At 45.0% G+C, this 20268-nt stretch overlaps 1 protein-coding gene across 1 annotated transcript in view; it reads right to left on the reverse strand.

The window, feature by feature from the left end:
- Positions 1 to 5125: 5125 nt before the first annotated feature.
- FRMD4A (FERM domain containing 4A) overlaps positions 5126 to 20268 on the reverse strand; it is a gene marked incomplete at its 5' end in the record, with an annotated part of 236139 nt that continues 220996 nt past the window's right edge. The window contains 6 exons of the mRNA XM_081331240.1: positions 5126 to 6107; positions 10608 to 10707; positions 15316 to 16175; positions 17535 to 17696; positions 18855 to 19092; positions 20096 to 20152. Of these exons, the coding sequence (XP_081187366.1) occupies positions 6005 to 6107; positions 10608 to 10707; positions 15316 to 16175; positions 17535 to 17696; positions 18855 to 19092; positions 20096 to 20152 (1520 nt within the window). The 3' untranslated portion in view covers positions 5126 to 6004. The remainder of the gene's footprint in view (positions 6108 to 10607; positions 10708 to 15315; positions 16176 to 17534; positions 17697 to 18854; positions 19093 to 20095; positions 20153 to 20268) is intronic.

A 20268-nucleotide genomic window follows, 5' to 3' on the forward strand; every position in this document is an offset into this window, starting at 1 on the left:
GGATCTGCTTGGCCACGAGGGTCATGTTTTGGCTGGTTCTTTTTTCCTGTTTTAAGCACGTTTGACTTCTTCGAAGCCTCTTAAGGAAGATAGGCAATTGCTTTTGTCGAAAGTCCAAAACTTTCTAAACCCTACTGAAGGAGAGTTCAAAACCACGAGGTCGTTGTGTAATTTGGGGCTCAGCCAATGGTGCAGTAAAAACGGAAGCCTTGAGATGTTAAGAAGGTTTAATATAATTGGAAGTTGCTCTTACGTTACAACCCAATCTTTATTTCAGTGGTTTTACTACGTTTTTTTTCCAGCTGGATTGAATGGTCTCTAAATAATTTGGAAATACCTCTGTGATTTATAAGGCTATAATTTTCTTCTGCAAGAGGAGCCTTGGTGAAGCAGTGGGCTAATGCCTCCTTAAGTAACACCAGCTGCCTGCAATTATTGCAGGTTCGCATCCCACCAGGCTCAAGGTTGACTCAGCCTTCCATCCTTCCGAGGTAGGTAAAATGAGGACCCAGATTGTTGGGGGCAATTAAGCTGACTTTGTAATAATGCCTTTTGGGGTGTGTGTGTGAAAGCCCTAATAAGCAGGCATATACATAGAATGAAGGCTACTGCTAAGCTTGTAAGCCGCTCTGAGTCTTCGGAGAAGGGCGGGATATAAATGGAATTAAAATAAAATAAATAAATAAAATAAAATGTAAGGGCAAGTGTGGATCTTGCGTAGACCACCATTAGTTGATCTTTCACCGTCCCACAACCAGGATGACTATTTAGTAATGACACGAGCAGCTCTGGGGAGGCAATGTAAACAGTTACGAGAGCCCTTGGTGCTCTCTAAGTTTGGTTGTTTTCTTGCAGATGTTTCATTACCCACAAACTAGTACTGATGATGTTACCTAGTTGGGTCGTGCAACGTCTGCAAGAAAACAACGAAGCTCAGAGACCACCGAGGACCCCTCATTTCAACCCTGAGCTCCAAATAGGCACTTCTAATTGACTCTTAGGGTTGTGCAATGCTTGAAAAAAATGCTAAAAAAAATCTGATGGGAAAATCGGAGAGATAGAAGAAGGAAATTGTCAAAAAGGCTGCAGAGGTGGACAGCAGCTCTTTCAATTCAACGATCGAATTGATGGGTACTCCAACTCACGAATAACATTGATTTTTGTATAGCATTTTTGTATAGCACGGGAGGTTGGAACAACTTTATCCCTTTGCAGTGTGGAATGGCAGTTTATGGCAAACAAATAAGACGACGAGACGGGTTGAAGAAAGCAGGGGTTCAAAAAAAAGCTGCACACACGGTCAGTCTTTTCATCTTGAAAATGCTTTAATAAGGAAGTGTTGACCACACCGTTTTTGCAAAATGTAAAGATAACTATACAAATTCTTAATACAAAAAGAATAAATTAAAAGCTGATTTTTTTTAAAAAAAAAAAAATCTTGCAACTCTACAGAGTATCTCGTCTTCTTGATCACTGCTGTACAGGAGTCAAAATCATTTTACATGCTTTACAGTCAATTTCAGAAGTTTTTTTTTTAAAAAAAACGCGGAACTAGAATCGATCATATATATATGTATGTGTGTGTATATATACACATACACATACATACACGCACCCTTCTTAATATCTAATTAATTAAGCAGTATAACTGGTCATCATGATAGCACCTGAATGAGTCTGCTGTATCCAAAAGTAATATTGGATTGAAAAACAAAACCAACATCCTTTCCCCCCCCCCTCTTCCCAACATTTTCAACACCCAGCTGCATATAATATTGTTTAAAAAATAAACCCTGCCCACCATTTGATATGGTGCGAATGCATATACAAAGCGGGAAAGGAGAGGGAAGGTTTTACGTACAGACTAAAAGCATTTTCAGACCTAGGACCTTCTTTCTTCTTCCTCCTCTATATAAAAGCAGAATTCAAGGGTGGGGTGGGGGTAATATTGGGGTCATCAAGTGCCTGTATACAGTAGCTGTGGATACCCCTTAATGTTATACTCCGATCCTGTTAATCTCCCGATTAACATTCTTATGTACATTTTTTTTTCTCGTATAATTGAATCGAGTTAAACAGTAAAACCTGTTTTACTTAATTTCTGTCTTTACTACCAGACTGGCTCACAAGTGCCTTGATTGAAAGAAATAAAAATGCATTGGAAATCACCCCGAATTTTCTCCCCACAGCAAACAACAACGCCCCAGGACTATTTGCAAACTGGCTAAAGAATGTGGGTGTTTTTGTTTTAATTAATTTTGCAGGCCAGGGTTAGGGTTTTGTTTAGTCTTTCTGTTCAGTCCCGCACCAAATCTCATCTCATGGTCCAGAGATGAATTTTTGGTTGTGACCCAATGTGGTTGAAGTGATGATGAGGTACATTTGATGCTATTAACTTGCTAACTGGGGTGAGTTTGCTTACTCGATTGGCAATTTTTGTAGTTGACTTAAAACTCCCTGAAACTGGTTTATTCCTTTCTCATCTGACCCTGGTCATCTGCCAGCATTCTGGCTCATCATTTGGCATAAAAATTATAATAATAATAATAAATCAAGCTTTCTAGCTGCTGATTGAACTGAAAAGTCAAGCCTTTTTTAAAAAAAAATCATGAAGTGTTTCAAAGTATGTTGCATGTTTTAAAATAGTAAATAACTCCTTCCCTCAAAAAACTGGAAATTACAGAATGATGAGGAAGCTGAGAATTCTGTTAATTCCTGCTCTCCAATACCCTGGTTCATTTTGTCCCCTATCAAGAGGACAGTAATGGATGCTATAAAACCAGCATTTTCCAAGCTTGGCAACCTTAAGCCGTGTGGATTTCAACTCCCAGAATTCCCCAGCCCAGTTGCCGAGGTTGGAAAACACCACAATAAACCATAAAAGACATGAGCATGTGGGAGATGATAGTTACTTTAACCTTAAAGAACTATCTCAATGACATGGCAAGGCAGTTAAACATCACCCAAAAGTTATTTTCTTCTCTTGATAAGCGATTGTAAATTATTGACCGGTTTTAAGGGAGAATATTTTGATAGCCCAGCTGGCTGCAAATCAGCCTGAAATGGAAGTGCTGAAATTCCCCGACCGCCTGCTGTCTGGGATGGGTGGGTAGCTGCCATCTTGACCTGTTTTTTGAGCTCTCCGTTGTTTGTCCGTGGTCTTTGACTTACAACAGTTCCATTTATTGACCGAAGTTACAACAGCATTGGGAAAAAAAGTGACTTATGCCCGTTTTTGCACACTAATGACCGTTGTAGCCTCCTCACGTTCACGTGATTTACATCCCGGTGCTGGACAACTGACTCCTATTTATGACGGTCGCAGCATCCCGGATCCCCTTTTGCGACCTTCCGGCAAGCCAAGTCAATGGAGAAGCCAGATTTACTTTACAACGGTGTTGCTAATTTAAGAACTGCAGTGATCCACTTAAATGAGAAAAGTTGTAAAATTGGGCTAAACTCACTTAACAGATTAATTTAGCATCAATTTTGGGCTAGAGGACTGCCTGTATCGCCGCTGTATTCGGGTAAAGATGTTTCACTTAATACAGTGAATCCTCGACTTAACAACCATTCCTTTAGAGACGGAACGAAGTCGCAACAGCATTGAGAAAGGGACTTACAACCAGTCCTTGCTCTTACGACCGTCGCAACGTTCTCGCTATTGCCTGATCCAACGATTTGAGCGCTTGGCAACCAATGTGTTGTTTTCAACGTTTGCAGGTCACTTATAACCTTCCCCGGTGGTTTCCAACCAGCAGAATTAATGGAGGGAGCCAGATTCGTTTAACGACCCCAAGGCTCACTTGCCAACTGCAGCCAAGGTTGCAAAAATCAGGTGCTTAGCCGCCGAAATTCTGATCCCCGACTGTGGTCGTAAGTCCAGGAATACTTGTGATATACAGGTAGTCCTCGACTTACGACCACTACTGAGCCCAAAATCGCTGTGGCTAACAAGACATTCGTTAAGTGAAATTTTGCCCTGTTTCGCAGCCTTCTTTGCCCTATTTGTTAAGCGCTAACAATTACCATTGTTAAGTGAGTAACATGGTTGTTAAGTGAATCCGGCTTCCCCATTGACTTTTGTTCGCTAGTCAGACACAAAAGGGGATCACATCAGCCCAGGAGGCTGCAACCAGTCAGTTGCCAAGCATCTGAATTTTGATCACGTAACCAGAGGGATGCTGCAACGGTCGTGGGTGTGAAAAACGGTCGTAAGTCACTTTTCCCAGTGCCGTTGTAACTTCAGTCATTCAGTGAACTGTTTTTAAGTCGCAGATTACCTGTACTTTGTTCAACAGTGTGCCTCCACTTTAATCCCCTGTTCGCCCTCTGCGTTTCAACCTGGTTGCGCTTCAAGCTGGTTGCGTCTTCCTTCTGTTCTCCATTTTCTTCAAAAGCGGGCCACTTTTAAGTTCTTTTAATTTTTCTGCCACCCGATTATTTCTCCGAAATAGGCATTTGTGAATGGAAGCAGTTGGTGGGTTTTGTTTTTGTTTTGTTTCTCTCTTTGGACTCTTGAGGGTTGTTTTTTTTTTTTTTTTGCTATTGCCAAACTTAACGCACAAACACACACAAAAAAGGTTAGAAACCCTGCTTATCCAGTGGCATAAAAAACAAAGTAGCACCATGGCGAAGACATGGCCTTGCTTGCTCTAGGATCTGACTAGATCGGGGGTGGCTAATGAAGCCTTCCCCCCCAAAAAAGAAAAATCCCAGATGGATTTGGGCTCTTGTTACGCTCAAGACAACTAGGGACAACGGCTTGTTGAAAAGTCCATGGGCTCGCGAAGAGGGTCAGCCCAGAACGGGCAACCGGGACCACCGAGATTGCGTCTTAAAATTTCTTATAAAAAATACTGAGGCCTTTTGGAAGTTGGATGGCTTTCTAGATTTGTAAAAACCATTGCTCGAGTGTTTGTGTAAACTTGTTCCCTCTTTGTGACTTGGCAATCGGGTTGTGGACTAAATGTGGGGGAAACAGTGGTGGAATGGTTCATTTTAGGAAGGGGGGGGGGAGAAGGTAAATTAGTTCAGCCACACTTTTTTTTTTAAAAAAAACACCACCTCCCGAGTGAATCACAAACCCTTTCCTACAATTAGTAATAAATGACATTCTTTGAGATCATGTTCAGCACATCTGTGTTTACTTTCCCTTAATTTAACCCTTAATTCGAGATTTTCCTTTGTCGAGGTTTTTTTTTTGTGTAACTTACTGAGCATTTTTAGGCATTTTTGCTTCATCTGCTGACGGTTCTTCAAGCAACGTCTTGCAATTTTTGCCCAGGAATGTTGCAAAAAGGACTAAATTTTCCCTTCCTCCTGTAACCTTGCCTGCCTCCCTGGCTTCTCCCAACTGGTTTCTTTCCCCAACAGATCCCGGGTTATATTCCCCGATCTGAAATTGTTCCGAGGTTTGTAGGATCTCAAGAGCATCACAAAAAAACCGCTATTGCTGCTTCTTTAAAAACACCCCCGTTTTTAGAGAAAAGCGTCCTTAGGGCGAGTCACCAACTCTTTGGCAGCACCACAGATTGCTTTTGATGATATTCTGGCTGGTCTGTCTTGACAGCTCTTCTGCCTTTGAACGAAACGGGTATTTGCCATCCTTATCTGCCGCTTGTGAGTTTTACACCTTTCAAAGCAGAACAATTTCGCCTTTCGAATTGGAATAATTTTTTTTTCCCACTCTGAAGAACGATAATAATCCAGGAAGGGTTTGGCTTGACCACCGTTAAATCTAGCCTTAAAACATCCACGAGGAGGAACGAGTGTGCAGAACCGGGACCGAAGGATGTCTTTCTTTTTTTTAACACTACGGACACAGTTGCTCCTTCGGTGATAAATCGTCTTCACTTGCCTGATGCGAAAAGTGCTTTTTCGTTTGAAGCTGGTGTCGGTCGCCCGAGCAGCTGGATAAGGCAAATGAGAGGCAGTGAGGTGATTTTCTTTTTTTCTTTTCCAAAATGGCATGGATGCATCCGAACAGCTGAGGTCAAAGAAGTCACACCAGAGTCCCAGGCTTGGCTTTCTCCTGTCCGTACCACTGGACATCGGAAAGTTCTGGATAAAGGGCAGAATCCAGGTAGCAGCTATCGCTGTAGCTCCTACAGAGAGATGGAAGTTTGCATTAGTCCTCTATTTACAACTCATCACTTAGTGACCAAAGCTACAATGGGATTCCCCCAAAGCTACTTATGACCCAGTTCTGAAGTTCGGATAGCCCAGGGGTAGGCAACCTTGGCTCTTTTATGACTTGTGCACTTCAACTTCCAGAATTCCTGAGCCAGCACGGCTCAGCTTGGAAACCTCTCCCTTTCCCCTCAGCGTGGCTGGCTCAGGAATTCTGGGAGTTGAAGTCCACGAGTCATAAAAGAGCCCAGGTTGCCTACCCCTGGGATAGCCGCTCCCCACCTCCCGTGACCACATTTGGGGTGTTTAGAAATTGGCTAGCTTTTATGGCCGTTTGCAATGTCCTGCGGTCAGCTGATTACAATACTCTAGCTATAAACTAGGAACAAAGAGCAAATTAACCTTCGCCATAGACACAGTTTTATAGCCTACGGTTGGTAGGCTATGGACAGGAAGTCCCTCAAGAGTTCCAGACTGGCTCACAACTAGTGATCATAAGAAGGAACAATTGCCTCACTTTGCATCCAAATTCAAGCTACAGACCATAACCGGGACGTCCAGTTTTTCAGCAAAAAAACCCAACAACCTGGCCTATGGAGGACAACGGGAGTATCTGCTTTGCAACAGCTGCCCAAAAAAAAGGGCTGTGAAATTGAGTCAGTCACAGAATGACGACCCTAATTGCCAGGCTGTTGAGGTGGTAAACCATGCATTCTCTCAGCTTGTCTCAAGTACACACCCCTAAACTTGGGGCTTTTTCAGTGAAACCTCTCGTTTTGCAGCCTGTAGAGCAGAGGTGGGAAACGACGCCCCCTCCCTTTATGAATGGTGGACTTCAACTCCCAGAATTCCTGAGCCAGCCATGCTGGGAGTTGAAGTCCACAGGTCATAAAGGGGCCATCGTTCCCCACCCCTGCTGTAGAGGATGGTTCAAGCTATCAATCCACCAATAATTCAGATTACTCATAGCCTGTTATCGAGAGTAGCTACAATCACCCTGGAGCCTTCACTTTCTCAGGATGGTCCACATCCCTCCTGGAGAAGGCAGATGTCCTTGTCTCTAGTCCCACTTCTAGGTCCCACGATGGTCTTCTCATCCCACGCGGACTCTCACTAAATTGTGGACCTTTCCAATCAAAGCTCCAGACCGCCCTCACTGGCCATTTTATTTATTTATTTATTTTTACTATCTTAAGAAATGCCTCGGGTTTAGAGCTATTTTCAGATATCAAGATTTTTGACTTCCTACTTTATTAGAAGGGTTTATGTTCTTAATTACAGTCTTAAGAACAAGCTAAGAAAGAGACACCGGGTGTCAGGAAAAAGCCAAGACAAGCTACATGGAACACTGGTACCCAACCTTGGAGATCAATGGGGTGACAGATGTTGCAGCCAGATCGTCTTCAGATCTGGACACTGGTACCCCCATGGTGGGAAGAGACCTTTTTTTTTTTTTTACTTGCAGCCGTTCATCTAGGAAACCACTTCAGAAAAATGTCGCATTCATTACTCCTCTTTTTCCTGAACCCCATGTGGTTTTATATAAATGCGGACATGTTCAGCACTTGGGAGAGATAACTGTGTCAAGAGAAGAAAACATTTGTAGCTCAGGATTGGACTGGGGGATCCTTGGCGCCCTCAGAGCGTGGTGGTCTTCTTGCAGACGTTTCGTTACCAAACTAGGTAACGTCCTCAGCGCTAGCGTGATAATGTGAAGGTCGGCAAGAAAACCGCCAAGCTGAGAGAGCACCAGAGATGGGTGTAAGAGCCAAGAGCTGAAGGACACACGCACAGACACAGACACACACAAGGAAAGCAAGTACAGAGAGAGGCATGCAAGGCCAAATTCATGCACTTCAAGGATGAAACATGCATATAGGGCTGTTTCAGAGTTGGTTTGGGTCACTTCCATCAACAGTTACACTGCCAGCTCACTTGTGGCACTGTGTTAGAGCAAATTTGGACTCCCTGTTTATTTCTCTTGCTACACTACTACGCATAACATTTTGTCCACTAAGTTTCTTAGGGAATCTTGGTTATGGCACCAGCAGGATCCCAATTCTGCATACTTCATGCTGTTTACTCAGGATAAGAGAAGAAAATTGTGATTTCTCTATGCAGGAGCCAAGATTTACACAACCTTTGCCTTCTTACTTATTATGTAGTTCAATATTGCAGATTCTGGACTTTAAAGTTGACCAAGCCCCTGCTCGTTTCTTGAGTTTCCGCTTTCTTGCGTTGCAATCTCTAATCCAGGGCTTCTCAACCGTGGCCATTTGATGAGGTGTGGACTTCATCTCCCAGAATTCTCCAGCTGGCATGGGTGGACTCCATCTCCCAGAATTCTCCAGCCGGCATGGATGGATTTCAGTTCTCATAATTCTTCAGCCAGCATGGATGAACTTCACTTCCCCAGAATTCCCCCAGCCGCTTGTGAATTCTGGGACTTGAAGTCCACCCATCTTCAACTGGGCAAAGCTGAGAAACTCTGCTTTCATCCGATTTCCTATATTATTTTGAGGTCCCCTTCCACCCGACAAAGGTTGTGCAAAGTCCGAGACACAAGGAACAAGGCAAGACGACACAGCAGAGATGAAATGTGGTTTTAGAGTAGGAGGGAAAAAAATCCCCCCCCCACTATACCTCTAATCATCAGTACTTGGTTGAGTTGGAGATGGAGACTCATCCATAGTGGGTGAGCTGCCCCTGGGATCTCTGAGCAAAGCGGAAACGAAGCAGGAAGAGAGAGAGAGAAAAAGAAAGAGAGAGAGAGAGAGAGAGAGAGAGAGAGAGAGAGAGAGAGAGAGAGAGAGAGAGAGAGGGAGAGAGAGAGGAAGGAAGGAAGGAAGGAAGGAAGGAAGGAAGGAGAGAAGAAAGAGCACATCAGCCATGTTAAAAGAAAAGCAGGGACACAAGATTTTGTGAAGAACTCATTCACCCTATCGGAAAACAAGTTGGAGAGTCATCTCAAAGACAAAAGGGCATTAGTGACGGAGTTTGGGATGCTGGGAGTTGCACGGGAAGAATCGATGATGGGTGTAAGAAGTGAAAAAAAGAATTATTTCTTTGCCAGATGAGACAATGCAGTTCCTAGGACAGTGTTTCTCAACCTGGGTCACTTTAAGAGGCGTGGACTTCAACTCCCAGGATTCCCCAGCCAGCATGCTGGGAGTTGAAGTCCAGGCTTCTTAAAGTGACCCAGGTTGAGAAACACTGTCCTAGACTAATAAAAAAGCTCTTCTCTTTAATAGGTGAGAGATTCCTGTTCCCCCCGCCCTCCCCTGGGTGCAAAATCATGTATTATTATTTGATTTATTTTTTTTTCTAGCAATCAGCTGTACATTTCAGCCCAGATCAACCGTGGGAAAAGTTCACGTGCAGATCCCTTCTCCTGAAACTTTGGACATGAGCTGGATCACAATATTCAGAAAACTAGGAAAACTGGATCACCCTTTGGAAAACTCCTTCCCAAGGGCAATAAAATGGGGTTAATAGGTTAAAAACTCGGGAGATCGCCCTCTTTATGGGACGTGTGAAATTTAGGTCCCAAGCAGCATTATGTGTTGCGAGCATGCAAAATTTTACCATTTTGCTTCAAAACATCACTGTGAGTCTAAGACCCTGCCTAACGCAGCCACACCATGGCTTTTCACAGACTGACAGTTGTGGAAATGTGAACTGGATCATTACTTTGATGGGATTCCTCCCCTTCCCCCCCATTTTCTTCTTTGCACGTATATAGAGACTCTAGCTATTAATTCAGACAGTGCGCAGCTAGTACCTTCCTCATGCAGGCTCTCTCTTTTCTTGATCATCCCATCTTTGCCTTATTTTTTTTCTTTTTCTCATTTTGACTAATTCTACCGGAAGGCAGGAGGAGACTTAATACACGTGTACAGATGTTAATAAAAGATCATCGAATCAGCTTGGTTGCCAGTAGGGATCAAACTCAGTGTAAACATCTGGGTAGCCTAGAACAATGGTTCTCAACCTGTGGTCCACGGACCCCTGTGGGGGGCCCCGCAATGTCACAGGAAGTCTGTGAAGGCTGGAAGAAATGTGAATTTCTTGGGTTGGGGGGTGTCTGTGGCCATGGTCCATGGCCACAACAGCAATAACAGACTTATATACCGCTTCACGGTGCTTTACAGCCCTCTCTAAGCGGTTTACAGAGTCAGCATATTGCCCCCAACAATCTGAGTCCTCATTTTACTGAGCTTGGAAGGAGAGAATGCTGAGTCGACCGTGAGCCGGTGAGGATCGAACTGCTGGCAGTGGGCAGAGTTAGCCTGCAGTACCGCATTCTAACCACTGCGCCACCGTGGCTCTATTTAAAGGGGGAGGGGGCGTGGTGAAGAAAAGGTTGAGAACCACTGACCTAGGTGGTATCGACAAAACGTGGGCTGGCAAGAGGAATCCACGCCCAGCCCTGTGCCCTCTCCTCCTTGCCCCTTCCCACGGGTCCCAAAACTCACCCAGTTTGCCAAGCTAAGATGTGGTGTGGACAGCTGGGGGTCAAAGACCCACAATCACTAGATGTGGTGGTTGAAGTCCTCGGATGGTGAGGTAAGGCAGCTGGAAAAACAATGGAGATATCACATTGAGGCTCTTCTGTCTGTGAAACGGGATCTCTTGACCCTAACTCAAATATGAAGTGACCGATGGCGGGTTTTCCTCCTTTCAACTAAATAACAGCCACTGCAGTTCCAGCCTCTCTCCTTTTTTATTTTTAGAGGCAGTCCTCTACTTACAACAGTTTGTTTAGTGACTGCTTACAACGGCACTGGAAAAAGTGACTTATGACAGTTTTTCACACGACCCTTGCCACGCATCCCAGTGTGTGTGTGTGTGTGTGTGTGTGTGTGTGTGAGAGAGAGAGAGAGAGAGACGTGATCCCCTTTTGCGACCCTTCTGATAATCAAAGTCGACGGGGGAAGCCGGATTAACAACCGGGTGCCTAAGTTAACAACCACAGTGATTCACAACTGTAGCACCCCTGGTCATAAAACGAGGTCAAACTCACTTAACACTCTCATTTAGCGACAGAAATTTTGGGCTCGATGGTGGTCGTAAGTCGAGGATTGCCTGTATGTATTTATCTGTTGCAATTTGTTTGCCGCCTATCTCGCTCTGGGCCCACTTTAGGCGTTTAACGACAAAAAGGACGAAAAATGAAAAGCTGTGTAAACAGGAGTAAAATAACAGAACAATAGACAGTGACAAAGGAAAACAACAATAATACATCAATATGATAACCAAAAAGACGGATGAGCGGAGGACAGAGAACAAGTGTGTGTGTGTGTGTGGGGGGGAGAGACGTGGAACTTTCCTGCCCGGACACCTGTCCGTGCACTCAGGGAGGGTCAAAAAAGTCAAAATGGCAGCTGCGAGTACGATCAAAGTCTTCCTGCATGCTGCAGTCGTCTTGACCATTCTGGGTCTCTCTGTGTCTGCTCAATTTGAATAAAAAGGCCAAATTTCTCACCAAAGTGGCTTATTTTTAGTAGCAAGAGTGTCTTTCACGGCCTTAACTTCAGACAGCTGAGATAATATTAAGAGTCTTCAGCAGAGCCAGGCTGTCTGCTGTTGTAATCCAATTGGTTTACGATTGGTATAACTTAACATTTAATGAATGCCAAGAGGCACCAGCCGCGTATCACATTCTGGAATTAGCAGAGCATAATCTTATCAGCAAGAATGGACTTTTAGGAGGCTCGGCTTTTGACAAGCAAAAAGCTTGTTTGCCTTCCGGGCAAACAAACATAAACTCTACGTAAAGCACCTAGAGTTCCTCCAGACCGATCGATCGCACGAATGGGTTGTAGCTCTCTAAAAGCTAATAAAAGGCACCAAAGGGAAACGCTCATATTTTATTTCTGCAAGTCCTTGGTGATTTAGAAGCTTCAAATTTAATTTGTCACAGTTAATAATTATCTAGGTTTGAGCACAGGTAGGCTCCTGCCGAGCGTGTCTTCGATTAACATGACATTTTTGAGTTTGTGCAAATCGTAAATCAATACCGGGCCGTAGTTCGTGCAAGCCAAAATTCAGTTAAGGCAAGGCTAGTACAGTATGTGTGCAACTGAGGCTAATGTATGGGCTGTTGTGGTTTTAGAGGCTTTGTATGCACCAAATGGAGAAAAGGGAAATCCTGCCAGAGGAGAAGAGCGCAGGTTTAACACATGGGTTTTGTGCTTGGGGAATAGGTTGTCATCCCCCCGCCCCACCAAAAAATAAAAATAAAAATACTGGAATACTACTATTGTGTTCTCCCTATTCCTTCTCTTCATTAAACTAGGTAAAGGTAAAGGTTCCCCCGCACATGCGTGCTAGTCGTTTCCGACTCTAGGGGCCGGTGCTCATCTCCGTTTCAAAGCCGAAGAGCCAGCGCTTGTCCGAGGACGTCTCCGTGGTCATGTGGCCGGCATGACTAGACGCCAAAGGGGCACACGGAACGCTGTTACCTTCCCACCGTAGTGGTCCCTATTTTTCTACTTGCATTTTTACGTGCTTTCGAACTGCTAGGTTGGCAGAAGCTGGGACGAGTAACAGGCGCTCACTCTGCTACGCGGCACTCGGGATTCGACCCGCCAAACTGCCGACCTTCTGATCGACAAGCTCAGCGTCCTAACCCACTGAGCCACCGCGTCCCTTTTAGTTCATTAAACTAGACGTACCCAATTCCTGCAACGGTTCCTTATATGTTTTAGCCTCCAGCCCCCTAATCATCTCTGTTGCTCTTCTCTGTACTCTTTCTAAACTCTCAACATCTTTTTTGATATTGTGGCAACCAAAACTGGATGCAATACAAGCAGTCCTCAACTTACAACACTTCATTTAGTGACCGTTCAAAGTTACAATGGCGCTAAAAAAAAAGTGACAGGATCATTTCCCACAATTATCACTTTTGCAGCATCCCCGTGGTTCATGTGATCAGAATTCAGATCCTCCTCAATTGGCTCGTATTTGTGACCATTGCTATGTCCCGGGGTCACGTGATCCCCTTTTTGCGACCTTCTGACAAGCAAAGTCAACGGGAAAGGCAGATTCACTTAAAAACCGCGTTACTAACTTAACAACGGCAGCGATTCACTTAACTTTGATCAGAAAGATCATAATGTGGGATAAAATTCACTTAACAACTGTCTCATTTAGCAACAGAAATTTTCGGCTCAGTTGTCGTAAGTTGAGGACCCCCTGTATTCCAAGTGTGGTCTTACTAAGGCTCTGTTAAGCGGTACTAACACGTCACGTGATCTTGATTCTATCCCTCTGTTAATGCAGCCTGGGACTGCAGACATGCTACATGCTTGCGGACTAATTCCCACATTTAATGTGAGCATTTTAGACTTTTACATTCCTTCTCATTCCTCCCTTCCCAGTTGGATAGCTCAACTTGGCTGTGTAAATAAAAAGACTGGATATATTAGTATTAACCGAACGTAATTATTAGCTAAGATGCTGCTTATATTTGCAGATTGCTCTTTGTGGGAGATTTTTGAACAGTGTCAAGTTCTTACACATTTGAGAAACTCTAATTACAGCAGTGGCACCAATATTAATCTACTTCCAGCTTTAAATCACCGCTTTGAGCATTTAGTTTCTTATTTAAAGAACCCTCTGAGTGGGGTATAATCTATGTGCTGTACAATGTTTTGCGTAAAAGCTGAGGCTGAGACACAATAGTTTATTTGAGATCAGGATTAAAATCAGAATTCCAAGCCACATGGCCTCTGCAACGCCCTGACATTTGATCCAAGGAGTAACCTCTTTGTAGGTACTCACTGCTTGCTTCATGCCGACTCATTCTGCTTTACACCAAAGGCAGAAAGGTAGCTCATCATTATCCAGGGTTGGTCCTTGAAGATCACCCAGGAGCCTCAACTGGTCCAGCGTTTGGAGGCAACAAGCAGTGATGGACATGTATCAATGGGCCTTTGTAAGATCATCGTGCTGGACATTGCTTTGTTTCTAGGTGATCTTCAAGTTGCTTGTTACAGGGATTGCCTGTCCTCACAACATCCAATTTGATCCTGCAGAGTCAGCACTACAAGTTCCTTTGATTAAACAACGCCATGACTAACACAAAGAAGAAGGGGGTCAACTTAATTCTCCAAAGCACCAGAAGGCAGGGCAAGAAACAATGGATGGAAACTAATCGAGGAGAGAGGCAACCCGGAATTAAGGAGAAACATCCTAACAGTGAGAACAATTAACCAGTGGAACGGCCTGCCTCCAGAAGTTGTGGGTTCACTGGAGGATTTTAAGAAGAGACTGCAGACGCTTGTCTGAAATGTTATAGGCTCTTCTGCTTGAGCAGGAGGCTGGACTAGAAGATCTCCAAAGTCCCTTCCAGCTCTATTCTGATTCTAAACTTTCAGGTTAATATTGTGTGGTGGAATCGCTGGCTAAAGGAGAGAAAGGAGTAAAGAGGCATGCCGGTATGGAGTCGCTCTGTGGGAGGAACGACACAAGCCAGACCAGGGAAGCCCTCTTCTTGCTTTGACACCTATTCCCAAGAGAATGCAGCCAGTCGGGTGAGATTATTGTAAAAGAAGTGATCAACAATAAAGAAACTACTTTGGCCTGTTCACTGAGTTGTGCCTGACTTATTGATTTTATTGCAACTGTGAGAGGCCCAGAGTCATTGAGAGTTGGGTGGTGAACTAGTTTTTTTTTTTTAAAAAAAATCATCGTTATCATTATCACCACCACCATCTTCCTATTAGCCTCAGACACTCTTTATGAGTGAAGGTATTTAATTTAATAGCTGGAAGAGTAAAGTGTACGATGGGCCAGAACACACAGTTGGAGTTGATTTGATTGGACAGTGCGGCCTCCTGCGTGAGGCAAGCTATGTTGGGATTGGTTGCTGGGTGTGAAGGGGGAGTTTCCCTTTTTTCCCACCTTTTTTCTTCTGTGTGCTCTGTATGCTGTTCTGTAATTTACTTGACGATTTACCTCATGATGTAGCTAGCGATGGGCCTGACTATCTTGTCTCCCATAAATATATGTGTTGAATATATTTATTTATACAAAACTACAAGTTTTTGCCAGCATCTCTTGACGGCATTTGGACATCGGCTGGGCAAATTCCCTGATATCATGTCTCCCTGCCCTGTCAGAGAGACCTGGGATTTATTCCTTTAAATGCCACCTGGGCCCAGAATTTCTCCCGCTTACCTGACGTTGCTTTGCACATGGGAGGCATCCTGGTTACCTTACTGTGCGCCACGAAGGTGCTTTGAGAGGAGTTACTGTACTGGGAGCTGCTATCCGACGAAGTGGAGCTTGTGTGCGACAACCGGCTGTGGTCTTTGTGGGTGGCCGTGGACCGCTGGTACCATAGTCTGAGCTCATCCGAGACCACAGTCCTCCCCGATCCCTTTTCGTGGCCGTCTCTCCCCAACGAAGGAGTCCTTATGATCTGAGACCGGGAGGGAGTCAACCGGATGGAGTCCACTTCGTCCCCGTGCCAGTTCTCCTTAAACATGCCCCCCGCTGTGTACGAATTGGACGTTTTAAACTGTGCTTTCACGCTGTAGTGTCCCTCCTGGTCGTTTTCGAGGCTGCGCACCACCACTGGTGTCGAGCTCCCTTCGATGTACAGCGGGTACTCTTTGATCCTGTACTGGGAGGAAGGCTGGCTTTGGCTGTGCAGGTAGACGCCGTGATGGCCGGTCCCGTTGCCGGCAGCCAGGTTGGGCATGCTTCCCGAATTGGAGCAGACGAGGTTTCCAGCTGACTTGTGTCGCTGTCTCTGGCGCTCGCGAGCTTTGGAGGGCGAGTCCTCCGCCAGGGTGGAGTAGTTGGCATTCATCTGAGCAGGGTAGTAATGCTCGGAGCTGGAGTGGCTCGTACAGGAGGAGCAGTCGTCCATGGGGTCCGACCCATTACTGCTACGAGTCCTTGGGGTGTAGAAGTCAGGGCTCCCCGTTTCGTTTTCCGAGCCAAGAAGCTTTCCTTGCGATTCTAAACTAGAACTTCGGTGTCTAAAGTGCTGAGCTAAACTATGCAGTCTAGTAGGGCTGATGTCCACCGATCTGTAAGCCCAGAGAAACAGAAAGGGGGAAAAAAAACAACAGAATTAAGACTCTAAACATCACTAAAGAGGGCAATCGTTTGATCGAAACCTGCTCCCGGGATATTTCCAGCGGGCCTTAAATCAGGGGACCCCAACCCCCGGTCCGTGGACTGGTACCGGGCCGCGGCATGCCAGCAACTGGGCTGCACAAACAAGCAAAGTCCCATCTGCAGGATGCAGGCAGTACAGAAAACCATGCCCCTTCCGGTCTGTGGAAAAACCTCTCTCCACGTAACCGGTCCCTGGCACCCAAAAGGTTGGAGACCTCTGCCTTAAATGCTTCAGCTCCAAGTGGCATCCAATACAACTCTAGCACACAAGTCAGATATGCGAAAAGCTTTTTCAGAAAAGCTGCTTTAGTCCAGGCATGTCCAACCTTGATCACTTTAACACTTGTGGACTTCAATTCCCAGAACTGCCCAGCTAGCATTCTGGGAGTTGAAGTCCACAAGTCTTAAAATGACCAAGATTGAAGAACGCTGCTGCAGCTTGATACCATAACCGAACATGCCTTTCCTTCTCCTTCCCTCAGCTAAATCTTTACTTCAGAACTTCAGACACAATTCTGTGTGAATCAGCTCTTCATCGCTCCACCAACCCTAAACACGTCCTTGATTTGGAGAGACGTTCAGAAAGGACAAAATATTTTGAACCTGTTTTTAATGCTGCATTCTTTACAGGTTTTGATGTTCCCTGTTCAAGTGTGAAGGGTGTCCACCTTGAAACGCCTTCTTTCAATTTTGCCCAAAGTATTTTGAGGTTGATCTGGCCTGACTGGAAAGCATTCCAGGTTCAGGAAACTTTTGGTGAGGTGGAAACGGCCCATGTTGATCTCAGAAACATTTCAAGTACAATTTCTCTTCCATGTTTCTCTTAGGTAAAGGTTCCCCCGCACACGCGTGCTAGTCGTTTCCGACTCTAGGGGCCGGTGCTCATCTCCGTTTCAAAGCTGAAGAGCCAGCGCTTGTCCGAGGACGTCTCCGTGGTCATGTGGCTGGCATGACTAGACGCCAAAGGCGCACGGAGCGCTGTTACCTTCCCACCGGAGTGGTCCCTATTTTTCTACTTGCGTTTTTACCTGCTTTCGAACTGCTAGGTGGGCAGAAGCTGGGACGAGTAACAGGCGCTCACTCTGTTACGCGGCACTCAGGATTCGACCCGCCAAACTGCCGACCTTCTGATCGACAAGCTCAGCGTCCTAACCCACTGAGCCACCGCGTCCCTATATGTTTCTCTTAACCCTGATTAAAAGAGTTTACGGCCAGGAGTCCAACAGAAGAATTAAAAGAGAGGAAAACTTTGGGACGAAAGGACTCACCTGGTGGAATGGACATAATGTGGACTGCGTACCCGTAGATCTGGTGTGGATGGCATGCTGGATTGAGTGTTCCAATGGGGAAGATTCCTCACTGGGCTGTTCTGAAGAGAGTTGCTTCCTCCACCTTCCACACAACTTCCAGTACTGGGAAACCGCTTGTGACTAATGCAAACAGAAGACAACAAAGAATTCAAAACACACTCTTTATTTTACACATGCCGCTAAATGGGCACAATCTCTACCTATGCACATGGAACCTTCAGGTAGTAGCAAATTTTAGATTTTTTCAAGTATCATCCCAACAGCTGTTACAAGAGTTTTCTCCCATGTAACTCTCTTCAAGTGTCTTGGGATGACAAGTTCCCGATCATTCAAGGGTAACCAGACTGGGACAGTCAAAGGAAAGGAATGTGGCCAGCCAAGTAGTCGGATGGAGAACATCACCAGCTAGGGCAGATTGGTGCAATCATGCCTTAGAATAACATAGGAACACAGGGTTGAAAAGGGCCGTGAGGTCTTCTAGTCCAACCCTCTGCTCAAGCAAGGAAACCCTAATCCATTCTGGACAAATGGCTGTATGGTCTCTTCTTGAAAATCTCCAGTTATGGAGCACCCACAACATCTGGAGGCAAGCTGTTCCACTGATTAACTGTTCTCACTGTCAGGAAATTTCTCCTTATTTCTATGTTGGATCTGTCTTTAATGATCTTCTACCTGTTGCTTCTTGTCCTGCCATCTGGTGCTTTGGAGAATAAGTCATCCTCTCTTCTCTGTGACAGTTCCTTGACTACTGGAAGACTGCTATCATGTCATCCCTAGTCCTGAGAGCATGAGAGCAGTCTTCCAATATCTCAGGGGCTGCCACAAAGAAGAGGGAGTCAAGCTATTCTCCAAAGCCCCTGAAGGCAGGACAAGAAACAACGGATGGAAACTAATCAAGGAGAGAAGCAACCTAGAACTAAGGAGAAATTTCCTGCGAGTGAGAATAATTAACCAGTGGAACAGGTTGCCTCCAGAAATTGTGGGTGCTTCAACAGTGGGGGGGTTTAAAAAACAGAGATTGGACAACCATTTGTCTGAAACGATACGAGGCTCTTGCTTGAGCAGGGGGTTGGACTAGAAGACCCCCAAGGTCCCTTCCAACTCTGTTATTCTGAGAAATTTATGCAGCAGCTTTACGGAATGTCCATTGGCACATTAATGCCTAATTTTACACGCGCCCCTGGAATGTGCTGGCAAACCTTTGCTTTATTTCTGCAAGAGTACTGTAAAGTCCTCCAATGACAGGTGGAAGGACCGCATCTCCTGCTCTGGACTCACCTGGAGTGGCTGTGAGAAGAACGCTTCTTCACCTTCTCGTAAGGTTCATCCAAGGAAGACTCACTCCACATCTTGGGCTTAATGGGGGATTTGTCATAGTCATTCCTGTGATAGTGCATTTGCCGGAGACCCTCCAGAGACTGTGGAGGGGGAGGCCTGTTGTGCAAGGGGGGCCGAGGAGGAAGCCCTTTGTGAGGGGACTGTAAAGGGGATATTGTGCTGGTAACAGGGCAGTCTTCTGGAATGGAAGGAGAAGAAGGGTGAGGCATGAAGGACAGGTCCACACATGAAGGATCGATCAAAAAAGTCTACCCACAGAAATCTTCTCAACTAACAGTTAGCACCTAGTTAGAATTAGATAAGGGCCAATAGCACTCAAGGGGAATTGGGTTTAGTTTGTTTGTGGCTATATAAGGATTCCAGGCTGATGGCTCTCTTGACTCCGCCCCCCCTGGTTCTGCCATCTCTTCTCCTTCAAGAAGAGAACATTTTAAGCCCATCTGAAGTTCATCTTAACTCTTTGGTTTAATTACTTGACAGCCATCAAGGCACCTCTTTTTATCAAATGTCAGCATCATGTTGCAAGGAGCCTAAAGCTATAACTCCCACAAATGGGCAAAGTATGGGAGAAAAAGACACATTTAATGGCACCAGGTCCCTAGGTGGGTTTTGATGCTTGGCGGAAAGAGGCACGCTCTGCAGAAATAAAATATGGACATACCATCTTCCGGATGAACTAAAATAAGGAAGTCATGATTTGGGATTAAAAAAAAAAGACTCCCACCCCAGTGACACGCAAATTAAAAGCTAAAATCTTTTTTTTGAAAAATGACATTACAAGCAAGACGACCAGCCAATTAAAGTAGATAGGAAAAATACTTGAAATACTGGGGTATTTTTTAAAATGAACTCAGCTCCAAGTAGCCTCCTTCCTATATTTTCATGATATACCTAAAACTAAGGAAGACAAATACTAACCCCCTACTAATAGGTGATTAGCAAAAAAGCTTCTGCTCTACTTCCTACAACCAAACTCAAGATACAGTTCACACCAAAACGGGTGACAGAGCTGGTCCATTACGATCACTGGACCAATATCATTTAGACCAGCACTGGTAAGTAGTGCTTGGAAATAAAGATACTCTATTCTTTTGTTCTGCCACTGCCTTTTGCAAAAATTTGAAATAGCTGTGTACTTATCAAACGCGGAAGACAATAAGACTCAAAAGCCCTTTACGTACCATCCTCCAGGACAAGAGCATCTGAGAGGGAGCTATCTTCACTGGCAATGTTTCCATCTAGGAAGCCAAGAGACATAGAGAGGATCCCGTCAACGAGGAAGTGGATCGGCGCTGGTATTCCAGAAATCAGATAATGAAAGCAGTACTATCTTTCTTCAGAGCCATCCCATTAG

The sequence above is a fragment of the Vipera berus genome, assembly GCF_964194415.1.
Source record: "Vipera berus genome assembly, chromosome: 6".
Classification (NCBI taxonomy): domain Eukaryota; kingdom Metazoa; phylum Chordata; class Lepidosauria; order Squamata; family Viperidae; genus Vipera; species Vipera berus.